Genomic DNA, 15,449 nt, shown 5'->3' on the forward strand with positions numbered 1-15,449 from the left:
AGACGGGGTTTCACCATGTTGACCAGGATGGTCTCGATCTCTTGACCTCGTGATCCACCCGCCTCGGCCTCCCAAAGTGCTGGGATTACAGGCTTGAGCCACCGCGCCCGGCCTTCTTTTCTTTTTTAAAGTAGAGACAAGGTTTCACCATGTTGGTCAGGATGGTCTCAAACCCCTGACCTTGTGATCCACCTGCCTCAGCCTCCCAAAGTAAATTTTCATTGAGATAATTGCAGATTCACATGCAAGTGTAAGGAGTAATACAGAGAGAACCTAGGAACCCTTTACCTAATTTCCTCCAGTGGCCACATTGTGTAAAGCTACAAGTATGATATCACACCGGGGTATCAACATGGGTGCAGTCTACCCATCTGACTCAGATCTCCACAACCGGACTTGTACTAGTGTGTGGATTTAGTTCTCTACAATTTTGTCACATGTGTGGTTAATTTCTTTCTAGGGTGTCTGTTTTCCTCCTCCTTTAACATTTAAAACAACTGTCTTCCAGTTTAATTTCACAGGACTGAGTCGCAATTACTGATCTTCGAGGAGTAGGGCAGGTGGGAGGTAGGAGTTGGGGACGTTTGGAAATGTGTGTGGTGGTTTTTGGTTTTCACATGCTTGGGGACCAGAAGCTATATGTCACATGCAGTGGAGAAATGTCCTGCTTCAAATGTCAATCATGACCCTAGTTCAGGGTAAAAATTGGATGATTCCCATGTTTTCAAGTTTCCCGTTTATATTCTCCAGTGTGAAGCGGTTCTTTCTGACAAGAGTTGCACCTCTTCACTGACATGTCACGAAGAAGGATTAGGTTGGACGTGAAGTGTGTTATTACTGCCACCTTGATATGCCCTCAAGGTGGGGTAAGCTCAGGGAGCAGACTGTCATTAGAGATGATTCATAGCATGACTCATTCAATAAAGAGGCACCGGAGGGAATGTGCTCTTCCAGGCCGCTGCTTTGGGGGAGTTGATGTCTCAGCCCTTCCTGAGATCTCCAGGGGAACCGCACTTCGCGCTCACCTCGAGAACAAAAAAGCGGCTTCATCATCAAACAACGTTTATGCTGGAGTTTTCTTTAAGAACATCATTCTTACCAAACCTAATCTTCTTTTTTTTTTTTTTTTTAAATACACTTTTTATTTGGAATAGTTTTAGATTTACAGAAAAGTTGCAAAGATGTTATATTGAGGCACTCCACATCCAGAAGCCCATATTATTAGCGTTTTGCATTACTAGGGCACATTTGCCACACTGAATGACTCAAATTTTGTTTCCAGTAAAATAGACATATATTTCTATGATTAATTTAGGTCCAGGGGGCAGGTAGGTCCATGTGTAGGTTTGTTACATGGGTAAATTGCATGTCATGCGGGTCTGGTGTACACACACTTTTGTCACCGAGGTAATCAGCATACTAATCTCCACTAGGATGTTCTTCCTTCCTCACCCTCCTCCCACCGGGAATCAGTATTGACACACTACTATTAAACTAATGCCCCATACTGAATTCCGATTTCCTCAGCTTTTACCTAATGTCCTTTTTCTGTTCTGGGATTCCATGTGACGTTTAGTCATCATGTCTCCTTGGCTCCTCTTGGCTGTGACAATCTCAGTACTTTCTGGTAACTGCAGATTTCCTCCTCTCCAGCCATGGTTTCTGCTTCTTAACCGTCACGTTCATGCCCTTGCCTTCTTGCCTCAACAATGATGAGTTCTGGAGCCCAGATGTCCCCTGAGCTCCTAACAGGTGCAGGCAACAGCATTTTAATGGTCTCCCTGTTTCTAGTTTTTTCTCCTCTCGGTCATTTTCTGCCCAGAAACATGAGTTCCTCTGCTTTCCAAAACCCCCTTGGCAGCTCCAGTGTCCATGGGATTGAAGGCCTTGCCCCAGAGCAGGACACAGAGGCTGCTCTTCGTCCTGGCGTGGCTGCTCACCTCCCTGCTGCAACCACCTTGCCACCGGCTTCACCTAAATCCCTCATCGCCCTCTCTGCTCACCTGGTAGGGGGTAGACTCCCCCTTTTTGTGTTTTCCTGGGAAGCTCCCTTCACATATGGCCTCTCCATTCCAATCCCAAACCCCGCTCAGGTCACCTGGCTCCCCCAAGGAATGAACTCTTTCTTCCCCTGTGCCTCCCCACCCCTCCTACGCTTTGCACACCCCCAGGGGTATGCCTCTGTGTATCACTCCACGTGTAGGTAGCGGATACAAGAGTCCCAACTCTGTGGGGAGGCCCAAGCCCTTGGCACCTGCATGAGTTTCCCAGGGCTGCCAGAGCACAGCATCACAGGCTGGGCTGCTTCCGTTACAGGAATTGACACTCTCAGTTCCCGTGGCTGGAAGTCCACGATCTCGGTGTTGGCAGCCGGGGTTCCATCCGAGGCCTCTCTCCCTGGCTTGTAGCTGCCATCTTCTCCCTGTGCCTTCACAGGGGCTGCCCTCAGTGCGCATCTGTGTCCTCATCTCCTCTTCTTACGAGGACGCCAGTCATACTAAATTAGGGACCAGCCCCGAGACCTCATTTTAATTTCATTACCTTTTTGAAAACCTTAACTCCAAATACAGTCACATGATGAGGTCCTGGGGGTTAGGACTTCAACATATGAATTACAGGAGGACACAGTTCAGCATGTGACAGTGCCTTTTTTTTTTTTTTTTTTTTTTGAGATTGAGTTTCGCTCCTGTTGCCCAGGCTGGAGTGCAGTGGCATGATCTTGGCTCACTGCAACCTCTGCCTCTCCGGTTCAAGCGATTCTCCTGCCTCAGCCTCCCAAGTAGCTGAGATTGCAGGCGTGAGCCACTGCACGCCGCTAATTTTTGTATTTTTAGTAGAGATGGGGTTTCTACATGTTCGTCAGGCTGGTCTCGAACTCCTGACCTCAAGTGATCCACCCAACTTGGCCTCCCAGAGTGCTGGGATTATAGGCACGAGCTGCCACGCCTGGCCATAACAGTGCCTTTCTCTTCTCTTCCCTACAATGAGCTTCTTCAGAGCTCAGCTTCCTGGGTAAGCTAACCCTGCAGCACCAAGGGCTTGGGGATCACATGGTCTGGGTTCAAATCCTGCCTCTGGCACGCTTTGGGGGAGGTCTCTGAACCTCAGGCTTCAGGGGCTTCCTTTCCAGAATGAGACCATCATGCCTGCTTTGTGGGGCTTGGGTGAGGACTGGAATTGCTGGCCAAGTATCTGGCATGTGCCGGGTGCCTGGGACTGGAGCTGTCACTATCCTTGTGTGCTGCAGAACTTTCTGTGGGGACGGAAGAAGTGTTCTATATTTGTGCTATCCAGCGCGGCAGCTGCTAAGCCACATGCAGCTACTAAGCCCTTGAAATGTGGCCCGTGCGACTGAGGAACTGAATGCTTAATTTTAACTAATTGAAGTTTAAGTAGCCACGTGTGACTAGTGGCTATAGCACTCTGGTGCACCCTGGGGCCTTTGGCCTGTCCCAGACTGTTCCTGTCTTAGGCCTTGTCCTCCTCTGTCCCAGCGGTGAGGCCATTTCCCTGGCCGTTTCCCCATGCCAGATGTTACTCTGCAGCCCCTGCTCACTGCCCAGGGCGGTGGGGCCAGCGCATGCTGACTGGCAGGCAGGGTCTCTAGCAGCAGCCCTTTGATGGGGTGAGGGCACACCTGGGCAGCCCTTACTGATTTGCCCCTCAGAGCAGGGCAGACAGGTGGACAGCATTTCCCCTGGATGGCACCAAGCCCTGCTCCACCTGGATGGCACCAAAAACTCAGCGGATCTTATCTCCAGAGGCACTTCCTCCTCTTCTGCTCTGAGCATGGCTGGACCCCACCCACCCCCTATCCAGCAGCACCCCCTGGGAAACATGGGGCGCGTTCTGGTCACCTGTGTCTTTCTTCAGTCGCTGGTCACGCCCCACCTGGATCTCAATCCACGGATCTATCTCTCAGCCTCTCGGTAATCCAGGGCTTCCACCTGCCCTGATTACTTCAAAGCCCAGATCCCAGCCCCAGCGTGGTGACCCAGCCCCGCCCAGGGTTAAATCCCTCAAGGGCCTCCTGCTGCCCTCCAACCCCTTATCTGCCTTCCAAAGCCCGCTTTGACCTGCCTGCCCCAAGGCTCACATCTGAATGCCGTTTTTCTTGCTCTAAGCACCAGCTTCCCTTTCTTCCCCTCCCCCCACACTTGTTCTTCCTTGCCTCCAGGCCTTTGCATAAATCTGATCTCTTCCTAGTCAGAACTCCAGCTCACATTTTCCATCCCTTCTTAACAACCGTTTTCTCAGGGAAGCCTTCCCAGATGCAGCGCTGCATCCCCGTTCTGGCGTCCCGAGGCCCGTTCGAGTACCGGGGTCTCTTTCCCGCACGCGCGTGTGCATTCGAGCTCGCCCCAAACTCGGCCACGCAAGGCTGGGCTGGACAGATGCGGACCCGGGCTCCCAAGGGTTACCTACATTCTGATGGGGGAAAAGTAGAGATGTTTTAAGAAGTGAGCACAGAAACAGAAGAACATACACAGCATCCCAGGTAGAACACACAGAAGCCACGGCCCGCAGAGGTGGGTGGGGATGGCCCCGGGACGCCTCAGGTGGGGGCGGGGAGGGGTCGGGCGCCTCCGTCTGCAGCTGCGCGCACCGCCGGCAGGGGGCGCGGCGGGGAGAGGCGGGAGGCCGCCCCCACCGCCCCCGGCCCGGCCCGCCCTCGGCCCCGCCCCTCCCGCCGGCCCCGCCCCGCCCCCGCCCGCGGTGCGCGCGCTGGCCCGGCAGCATGGCGGCGGCGGCGGGCGCCCCTCCGCCGGGTCCGCCGCAACCGCCTCCGCCGCCGCCGCCGGAGGAGTCGTCCGACAGCGAGCCCGAGGCGGAGCCCGGCTCCCCGCAGAAGCTCATCCGCAAGGTGTCCACGTCGGGCCAGATCCGACAGAAGGTGAGTCCGCGGCGCGGCGGCCCGGGCGCGCGCCCCTCACGCCGCCGCAGCCCCGGCGGAGGCCCGTGGCCCTGCCAGAGCGGCCGCCCAGGCCTGGCCCGGCTCGGCCCGGCCCAGGGTCCTGTGGGCGTCACCGCTCCGGTCGAGCGCGCCCCGCCGCGGTAACGGGCCGGCGCCCCGGACCGAGAGCGCGGCCCCCGACGGGCGGCGGGTGGCAGCAGGGCTGGGCTGGGGGCGCGCAGGTGGGCGCCTCAGGGGGTCGCGCGCTGGGCGGGGGACGCGCGCCGAGGTGGGCCACGAGGACAAGGAGGAAACAGGCCTAGATGCAGGGGGCTGCGCTCGTGTCACCGAGCGGGTCCCACACGGGGACTCGCGGCTGCGCCCCGCGGGCTTGCGCGGTCCCCAAACCCCGGTTCTGAGCGTTTCTCAGGAGCGGTCGGATGGTGTTCTGCGAGTGCCCTGCTGACTTCCCTGTGGTGCCCTCAGGAGACCTCTCGGACCCGGCTGCGAGGGAATCACCCCTTCACCCCTTCATCCCAAAAGGGAAGGAAGGGATGCCAGTTCGGTGACCGTCTCTCTCTGGAAAGCTGGGACCGCGCACCCGCTTGGCACCCAACTCTCCACGGAGAACTCTGGACGCTAAATATTAGATAAAGACGCACGTCCTTTTTTGCAGGAGGAAAGTTGCACCGTTTGTTTTACCATTGTGCTTCCTATTGAAAACTGCTTACGGTTTTTTGCTCCAGGTGAGCTCTCCCCGTTAGAACCCTGCGTCCTCAAGCAGGTGGCAGGACAGGTGGCCAAGAGCAGGCTGGGTCCATGGGGCAGCGCTGGCAGATCCGGTTGGCACGGACTTTCTCCTCCTGCTGCAGTGCGCTTTTCCTCCAGGGCGGGTTAGGTTCAGCCGGTCCCTTCACCGTGGGAGCTTTCTCTTCTGTCAGCCTTTGATACCTGCGATGGGGGAACCTGAGGTCCTAACATGTTACAAACAGGTTTGTTGTGAAGTGCTCCATTTATTCAGCAAATAGATACTGAACACCTGCTTTGTTCCGGGTATAACCGTAGCAGTAGTAATACTACTGATAGCAATGGCAAATAACAATTCTTCAATGCCTTCTATGTGCCAGGCACTTTCTTGGGTTAGTGTTACAGCGCTTCACATGGTTAGCTTATTAGTACTGGTGAGAACCCAGTGAGTTGGATGCTGTCATCGCCGTCTTTTGAAATTGGAATAGAAATAGAGTCAAGGTGACATGACTTGCCCAGGGTGTCACAGGTCATAAATGTGGATCTGGATTGGAACCATGGTCAGGATCTTAAGATGGAAGGCAGTTTCTTCACCTAGGGGTTCTCAGTCTAGTGGGGAGATGGATACCTGTGCACCTGACATGACAACATTGTAAGTGGTGTGGAAACTTGGGGCAGAGACCTGCCCTGGGGAGGTAGGAGGGGTTTCCTTTAAGGTGAGGTCTTGGGGGATACAGAGTTCGCCAGGCTAAGTGGGTGAGAAATGGCTTTCCACATATTTGAACATTGTGTCTAGAGCTTTAGGCACACCTGGGAAATGATCGGAAGTTGGACCAGAAGGTGGAGCACGTTGAGTAGACTTAGAGGTTGGAAGGGTAGGTGAGGGCTGAATTTCGAAGGGCTGGTTCTTTGAAGGGTTGGCATTTTGGCTTTGGGCAAGAGGTGGCCACAGAGGATTGTTCAGAGCATGGGGGTGGTGGATCAGATGTACTTTTGGAAAGATCTCCGAATAACCCTGAATGGTACTGATAGGAGTTGCTTTCTCCTGTTGCCCAGGCAAGGTACTGCCCAGTGTGGGGTAGATTATGTGGTTTACAAGGTTGATTAAGATCAAGATTGTATGGAGAGAGATTTGATTCCTAGGAGATTCCAGTGCTAGTTCAGAATTTTGTTCGTTAGGAGGTGTTTTGCTTTCCTTCTTTTTTCTCCTAAAACAATAGCTGCTATACCAGCTGTTCTGGTTGAGGAGGAGTGATGGGTAGACTGTTAAAAATACACCCTGAGGACTTAGAGCTTCTGAATACAGTCACATCTGCTGTACAGATAGCTTAAGGCTGATTTTTCTTTTGAGTTGTTAAGAGATTGTCAGAATGTGGGAATGCGAGGTTGACTGTGCAATAGCTCCATTTTTTTTTCCCAGCAGATAAGTCATTCACAAAATTTTTCTGGTATCTATGGTACATAATAGAAAACTCCAGCCTGGCACCTGGTGACAGAGCAAGACTCTAAAAAAAAAAAAAAAAAAACCAGAACTTTAAGTATTTAGAACAGAAGGAATGTAACGTAGGGGAGTGGTCACACAGGTGGTGGAAGAACTGAAAATGCAGCTGCAGTGAGGCAAGCCGGAGATGAGGCAGCAAGCAGGAAACCACTGCCACCTCTAAGCTGGAGGGTGAAGGAAGGAGATGGCATTTCAGATTCCAGGGACAGCTGTCACCCACCAAAAACTGGGGTCACAGGGGGTCCATCTGGCAGTGGCTGAAGCCTTGCAAGGGCACGGCTGCTGCTGCAGATGTACTGTTCCCCTGCTGCCTGGAAACCCCGGCCTTGCCAGGGTCACCCCCTCCACAACTTGGACTGAAGCAGAAGGACAAAGAATGGATCTGAGGACCAGCTGGCCCAGGACCAGAACTGTATGTATGTCAGACTTTAAAAATATTAGTCTAGTGTAAGCCAGAGCTGTCTTTAAAAAAAAAAAAAGTCTTAGGACAGTGCTCCTCAAATTTTAAGGTGCAGACCCATCCCCTAGGGATCTTGTTAAAATGATGACTGTGGTTGAGTAGGTCTAGGGTGGGGCCTTAGAATGCACATTTCTTTCTTTTTTTTTGAGACAGGGTCTCACTTTGTCACCCAGGCTAGAGTGCAGTGGTGTGATGTCAGCTACTGCAACCTTTGCCTCCTGGGCTCAAGTGATTTTCCTGCCTCATCCTCCTGAATAGCTGGGACTAGAGGCACATGCCACTATGCCTGGCTAATTTTTGTAGAGATGGAGTTTCACCATGTTGCCCAGGCTGGTCTCAAACTCCTGAGCTCAAGCAATAAACCCACCTCAGCCTACCAGGCTTGAGCCACTGCGCCCTGCAGAATATGCATTTCTAACAAGCTCCCAGAAGATGCTGATGCTGCTGGTCCATGGACCACACTTAGAACAGGGCACACATGTAAAAGAGAAGGCTCTCCAAACTCTAAGTCTTTCTTCAGGTTATAAGTCTTTAGCATACTGAAAATTTGATGTGTGCAGATTTGTGATGGCCATTGATCAGTTTAGCGTTTCATGCATGTCTGATTTTTTAATATGTTCAAACTCTTTAGAGTTGAAACTGTCCCCAGCAGAGACATTACTTCATTTGTATTTCCTGGCCATAGTACACTGTAATGACTCTGTAGAACTGCATAGCTAGAATGGAAAAGAAGAAAATGGAGCTAATGCACCAACCAGTGCATTCACTAGCACATTATAAGGTATTTTGAAATTTCAGTAAAGAACCGTGTAATTCTGCGAAGCTATCAGTTAAAAGGGTTTAATTTGTTTAAACGTTTCTAAGAAGTTAACATTATTTTGGATGTGAGCATGAAAGTGCTTGGATTCCTGATTTTAAATTTAAACAAAGCATTTTTTCCCATTGTGAAATGAAGACTAGTAAAAATTAGGTAAAAGGCTAAAGTTGTAAAAACTTAAAAAAAATACACCCCAGTTTTATTCGATATAATTCACGTAGCATACAGGTCACTCATTTAAAGCATATAGTTCAGTGGCTTTTAGTGTATTCACAGTTGTGTAACCATCACTACAATCAGTTTCAGAACATTTTCATCACCCCATTTCCTCTCAACCCCACCAACTGTAGACAACCAGAATCTACTTTCTGTCTCTGTGTTTGCTGATTCTGGTCATTTTACATAAATGGAATCATACAATATGTGATCTGGCTTCTTTCACTTAGCATAATATTTTCAATGTTCATCAAAAAAAATACTTCATTTTTATTACTGGGTAATATTCCATTCTACAGATATACTGCATTGTATTTATCCATTTACCAGTTGATGGGCATTTGGGTTATTCTACTTTTTGGCTGTTCTGGATAATGCTGCTGTGAACATTCATGTACCTGTTTTTGTGTGGACATAGTTTTCATTTACCTTGGCTGTATACCTGGGAGTGGAATTGCTGGGCCATATGGTAACACTGCTGTACCATTTCACATTCCCACCAGCTGTGTATGAGAAGGGTTCCAGTTTTTCCACATCCTCGCCAGTACCTGTTATTATCTGTCCTTTGATAATAGCCATCCTAGTAGGTATGAAGTAATGTAAAAGGGTTTTAATGCGATTGTATGGTCGGATTTCAGAGTCTAAACTTTGGTGTCAGATGAAGTCGCCTCAGACCCTGCTCTTCTAGTTATGAAGCGTGTGAATGTGGACAGGGTGTCTAAACCTCCCCTAAGATTTGGTTTCCTCATCTGTAAACATGGAAAATATTAGTTCTGGGGTTGGTTGTAGTGACAGTAAATGTTAGTTGTGTGTTCCCGAGCCTCAGTTTCCGTGTCTGTAAAATAGAGATAACAGTTGCTATATCCATAAAGTAGGAATGGTGATGTTAACTCATGAAATTAAATGGGATAATCTGTGTAGGACACTTAACATAGTGGCTGATGTATAAAGTGGTCACTAAATGGTTACTTTTGATTATTTTTTGTCTTTCTGATTATTCTTTTTGTATCCCAGATAGTAATCATTTCCCTGACTCCATTTTTCTCCAGTTCCAGCTAGTCTGAGTGAGTCTCCATCTCTGGCCTCTGGAAGAGCAAATAAAAACAAATCTGGCTGAAAATTAACAAATACCATTTTTAAAGAAATTGTTAATTTCCTGATTACTAGTGGGAATACCATGGGCTAGGTATTGTGTTTTTTATTTCACTGGTCCAGTTTAACAGCAGATATTTGAGATCTTAACATTGCTAATTGTTGTGTGAGGCGCTGGGGGTGTCTTATTGAGCAACAACAACAAAAAGGATTCCTGGAGGTGATTGAATGGAAGACCTTAATAAAACAAGCACATGGTTAATATAAAGTTGTGATGGGGACCGGTGCTGCTCAGGAGAAGGCCAGAGTGCTTTGAGAGGACATCACAGGTGAATTTGACCTGATATCAGGGAGGTCTGGGAAGGGCTTTTTGAGGGAGTAACTGGCTGAGGTCTGAAAGGTGAGCAGGGAGCAGTGACTTCTGCTTCTGGTAGTGGTGGGCTGAGTAACAGAGGAGCCATTCTGCTGAGCACAATCTGCTGATGAGATGATGCTGAATTTCTGGACGAGGATCTGGGGAGGCCAAAGATCTATGGAAGTAAGTGTGGTATTTGGGGCTGCTTTTGACTTTGGAATCTGTAGTGGGTTTGGCATTTCCACCAAATTTGGTCCGCCTAGAACTTCAGGATGCAGATATAATTAGATATTAGTTACGTATCTTTTAAAAATGTTTTCTTTTTTTTTTGAGACAGGGTCTCGCTTGGTCATCCATGCTAGAGTGCAGTGGTATACTGCAGTCTCCAGCTGGGCTCAGGCAATCCTCCTGCCTCAGTCATCTGAGTGGCTGGGGCTCCAGATGTGTTCCACTACTCCTGGCTAATTAAAAAAATCTTTTTTTGTGTGGAGACGGAGGTCTCACTACATTGCCCATGCTTAGGGTCTCAAACTCTTGGGCTCAAACGATCTTCTCACTTTGGCTTCCCAACGTGCTAGAATTACAGATATGAGCTACTGTGCCTGACCAAAACGTTTCGTTTTGAGATGGGGTCTTACTGTATTCCCCATGCTGGCCTTGAACTTTTGGGCTCAAGCGATCCTCCTGCTAATTAAAGATTCTGAGAGTAAATCATCGTGAATTTAGGAGAAACTGTAACTCAACTGTTGGTGTCTTCATAAGAGAAAGGAGAGGGAGATTTGGACAGAAAGACACATGGAGAAAAAGGTTAAGGGAAAACAGAGCCAGAGGCGAGTTCTGTTGCCCCAAACCTAGGAATGCCTGGGGCCGCTGGAAGCTGGGACAGGTGACAGATGGAATCTCCCTAGAGCCTGCAGAGGGAGTGCGGCCCTGCTGATCCTGTGATTTCAGATTTCCAGTCCCCAGAGTGAGATGGTACATTTTTGCTTTAAGCCTTGAAGTTTGTGGCAGTCCTAGGGAACAAACACAGGGCCATGAACCAAACAAACATGGGAGCTGAGAGGCTGAGCTCCGTTATCTGTCAGACTGTCCCAGTGCCGTAGGAGGGCTGAAGCATCAGGTTCTGCCAAAGGGCAAGAATCCTGGGTGACACCCTCCCCTCACAATTTGCATTGGGACTCCAAGAAGCCGCTTCCAAGGAAAGGGCATGAGCCAGAAGTAAGATTGGAAGGACTGCAGTCCTGCTTCAGCTCACCTCAGTTCTCTGAAATTAATTCCAGTGCACTAGTGTCTCCAAATTCCCCATAAAAACAAACTTTAATTTTCTCTAGAGGGAGATATCATCATTTAAGACCTCTAATGACTTTCACAAGTCTGTTTGTAAATTCATTATTGTGCATGTAATAAAAAAAATAGACACCCAGGGAGGCAAGGCACTTGAGTTAAAACCAGTAGAAACAACAGACTATAGGCAGATCAGCAGGGCTTCCAGATACCAGACACAGACTTTAAAACAACTCTGCTTATTGTGTTTAAAGAGATACAAGATCAAATGGAGAGTTTTGGCAGAGAACTAGAAACTATAAAAAAGAACCAAATGAAAGTTCTAGGCTGCACTGGCCTAGAACTCTATTAAAAATACGAGACTTTTTTTTTTTTTTTTTTTTAGACAGTTTCACTCTTGTTGCCCAGGCTGGAGTACAATGGCACCATCTCAGCTCACCACAGCCTCTGCCTCCTGAGTTCAAGTGATTCTCCTGCCTCAGCTTCCCCGGTAGCTGGAATTACAGGCATGTGCCACCATGCTCGACTAATTTTGTATTTTTAGTAGAGACAGGGTTTCACCATGTTGGTTAGGTTGGTCTTGAACTCCTGACCTCAGGTAATCCACCCACCTCGGCCTCCCAAAGTGTACTAGGATTACTGGTGTGAGCTACCGCTCCTGGCCGCATTTTTTTCTTTTTTTAAATTTACCCACAAGGAACATTATATTTTTTAATTTTTTATTTTATTTATTTATTTATTTTTGAGACAGAGTCTCATTAAATTTTCTCTCTCCTCTCTTGTGACAATTAAACACAAGTGATACCTTCTTACTGTACCTGTCTCCCACCCTCTCTAAATTTTTTCATTTTTTTCTGTCTCCAGGCTTCTTTGTGGGTATTTTCTTCTGAGTTCTCTTCTGAGTCACAAGATTTTTTTTTAGCCTGAGTCTAATCTGTTCTTTTGGTTAATTTCAATTATTATGTTTTTCAATTTTAGAATTTTCTTTTTTTGGCTGGGTGTGGTGGCTCACGGCTATAATCCTAGCACTTTGGGAGGCCGAGGTGGGCAGATTACCTGAGGTCAGGAGTTCAAGACCAGCCTGACCAACATGGTGAAACCCTGTCTCTACTAAAAATACAAAAATTAGCCAGGCTTGGTGGCAGGCGCTTGTAATCCCAGCTACTTGAGAGGGTGAGGCAGGAGAATCGCTTGAACCTGGGAGGCGGAGGTTGCAGTGAGCTGAGACCGCGCCATTGCACTCCAGCCTGGGCAACAAGAGTGAAACTCCATCTCAAAAAAAAAGGAAAGATAATGCCTGAGAATTTCCTACAACAAATAAAAGGTACCGTCCGCAGATTCAATAGCTGTGTGAACTCAAAGAAAATCACATCTAATCAATTCCTGATACACCCCTGTACTACATAATGATGTTTCCGGGCGACGGTCCGCATGGGCAAAGGTGGTCCCATAAGATTATAATGGAGCTGAAAAATTCCTATTGCCTAGTGACGTGGTAGCTGTTGTAATGTTGAAGGGCAATGAATTACCTGTGTGTTGTTTGTGGTGATGCTGGTGTAAACAGACCTGTACTGCCAGTGGTAGAAAAGGATAGCACATGCAAGTATATGTAGTGCATAACAATTGATAATAATACTAAGCAACGATGTTACTGGTTTTTGTATTTACTGTCTATACTTTTTATTAGAGTATATTCCTCCTACTTACAGAAAAAAACCAAACTGTAAAACAGCTTCAAGCAGGTCCTTCAAGTGGCATCCAGAAGAAGGCATTGTTACCATAGGTGGTAACAGCTCCATGCCTGTCATTGTCCCTGAAGACCTTCCAGTGGGGTTGGGTGTGGAGGTAGAAGACAATGATATTGATGATTCTGGCTCTCTGTAGGTCTAGGCTAATGTGTGTGTTTGTTTCTTGCTTTGTTTGTTTGTTTGTTTTGTTTTGTTTTGTTTTCGAGACAGAGTCTCACTCTGTTGCCCAGGCTGGAGTACAGTGGTGCCATCTCAGCTCACTGTAGCCTCCACCTCCTGGGTTCAAGCGATTCTCCTGCCTCAGCCTCCTGAGTAACTGGGATTACAGGGGCCTGCCACCACGCCCAGCTAATTTTTTTGTATTTTTAGTACAGATGGGGTTTCGCCATGTTGCCCAGGCTGGTTTTGAATTCCTGAGCTCAGGCAATCTGCCTGCCTCGGCCTCCCACAGTACTGGGATTATTACAGGTATGAGCTGCCATGCCAGGCCTGTTTCTTAGTTTTTAACAAAAATATTTAAGAAGTAAAATAATTAAAAAAATTAAACATAGAAGAAAAGGTTATCGAATAAGAATATGAAGAAAATACTTTTGTATAGCTTTATAATGTATGTGTGTTTCAAGCTAAGTGTAACTACAAAAGAGTAAACAAATTTAAAAGTTAATGAAGTAAAAATGTTACAGTAAGCTAAGGTTAATTTGTCATTGAAGAAAGAAAATCTTAAAAAAAAAAAATGTAGTGCAGCCTAAGAGTACAGTGTTGATAAAGCACAAAGTACTGGTCAGTAATGTCCTAGACCATTACGGTCACTCACCAGTCACTCACTCACTCATCCAGAGCAACTGCCAGTCCTGCAAGCTCCAGTTATGGTAAGTACCCTGTATGGGTGTACCATTTAAAAAATCTTTTATGACATATTGTTACTGTACCTTTTTTATGTTTAGTTATATTTAGATGCACAAATGCTTGCCATTGAGTTATAGTTGCCGACAATGTCAGCACAGGCAAGTGCTATACAGCTTTGCAGTCTAGGAGCAGTAGGCTATGCCATACAGGTTAGGTGTGTACCATCTAGATTTGTGAAAGTACGCTGTATGATGTTCACAGAGGATGAAATCACCTAACAATGCATTTCTCAGAATATATCCTGGTTGTTAAGCAACTGATGACTGTAGCACTGCTGAAAACCACAGATAAAGAGAAAAGGGTGGAGGTTGCAGTGGGTCGAGATCGTGCCACTGCACTCTAGCGTGGGCAACAGAGCAAGACTCCACCTCAACAAAAAAAAAAGAATGACAGCTGTGTTCTTAACAGAAACAATGGAAACCAAAAGCCTATTGAAATTTAAGTGCTCCAAGAAACTGGACTGTGGACCCAGAATTCTGTGTGCAGCAAAAATTTCCTTTAGAAAATATAGTTGAAATAAACACATTTTCATATAAACGAAGACAATTTTTTTGCCAGCAGACCCACACTAAATTTTTAAAAAATATTAAATATTTTTTGTTTGTTTTGGCTAAAGGAAAGTGAGCTCAAGTTAAACATTAGAGTTGCAGGGAGGAATGGAGACCCATGAAAAGGGTTTCTACTTGGAAAAGACCAAATGATTATTGACTATAAAATTTATGCCTTTGTGTTTAAAATACATAGGATAAAATATGTGACAACATGTCATGTAGGTTAGAAAGGAGGCAAATGGAGTAAGACTTTTCTAAGGTCTTTGCATTTCCAGGAAGAAGAACAAAAAACTAATCATATTAGACAAGTCAGGATGCGTGGTATATGTAATCTGTGTGGTGGCCACTAAAATTGTGATAGCGTGTGATATCTAAGCTAATGGAGAAGAAAAATAGAATAAGAGATTCTAAATCTGAAAGAAGGCAAGAAAGAAGAGAACCCATTGAAGAATTGGGACAAAGAGAAAGCAAATAGTAAGTTAGTAGACTTAAATCCCAGTATATCAGTAAATCACCTTAAATGTAAGTGGACTTAAATGCTCCAGTTAAAATACAGAGATTGTGGGATGGGATACAAAAGCAAATCCTGACTAGGCTATTTGAAGGAGATACATTTAGAACGTAAGGATGTAAAAGGATGGAAAGTAAAAGAATAGGAGAAGATACTATGCAAACACTAACCAAAAGAAAGTTGGTGTAGCTCTTTTAATATCCAGTTCGATTTTAAGGTCAAAATTATTAATAGAGATAAAGATATGATACCGATAAATGATAAAAAGTTCATTTTGGGCCGGGCGCGGTGGCTCATGCTTGTAATCCCAGCACTTTGGGAGGCCGAGGTGGGCGGATCATGAGGTCAGGAGATCGAGACCATCCTG

At 47.0% G+C, this 15,449-nt stretch overlaps 1 protein-coding gene across 1 annotated transcript in view; it reads left to right on the forward strand.

Moving 5' to 3' along the window:
* The first annotated feature begins 4,720 nt into the window (after positions 1-4,720).
* Positions 4,721-15,449, forward strand: part of DGKD (diacylglycerol kinase delta) — a 111,009-nt gene continuing 100,280 nt past the window's right edge. The window contains exon 1 of the mRNA XM_017537691.2: positions 4,721-4,894. Within this exon, the coding sequence (XP_017393180.1) occupies positions 4,739-4,894 (156 nt within the window). The 5' untranslated portion in view covers positions 4,721-4,738. The remainder of the gene's footprint in view (positions 4,895-15,449) is intronic.

The sequence above is a fragment of the Cebus imitator genome, unplaced genomic scaffold (assembly GCF_001604975.1).
Source record: "Cebus imitator isolate Cc_AM_T3 unplaced genomic scaffold, Cebus_imitator-1.0 Scaffold106, whole genome shotgun sequence".
Lineage (NCBI taxonomy): Eukaryota > Metazoa > Chordata > Mammalia > Primates > Cebidae > Cebus > Cebus imitator.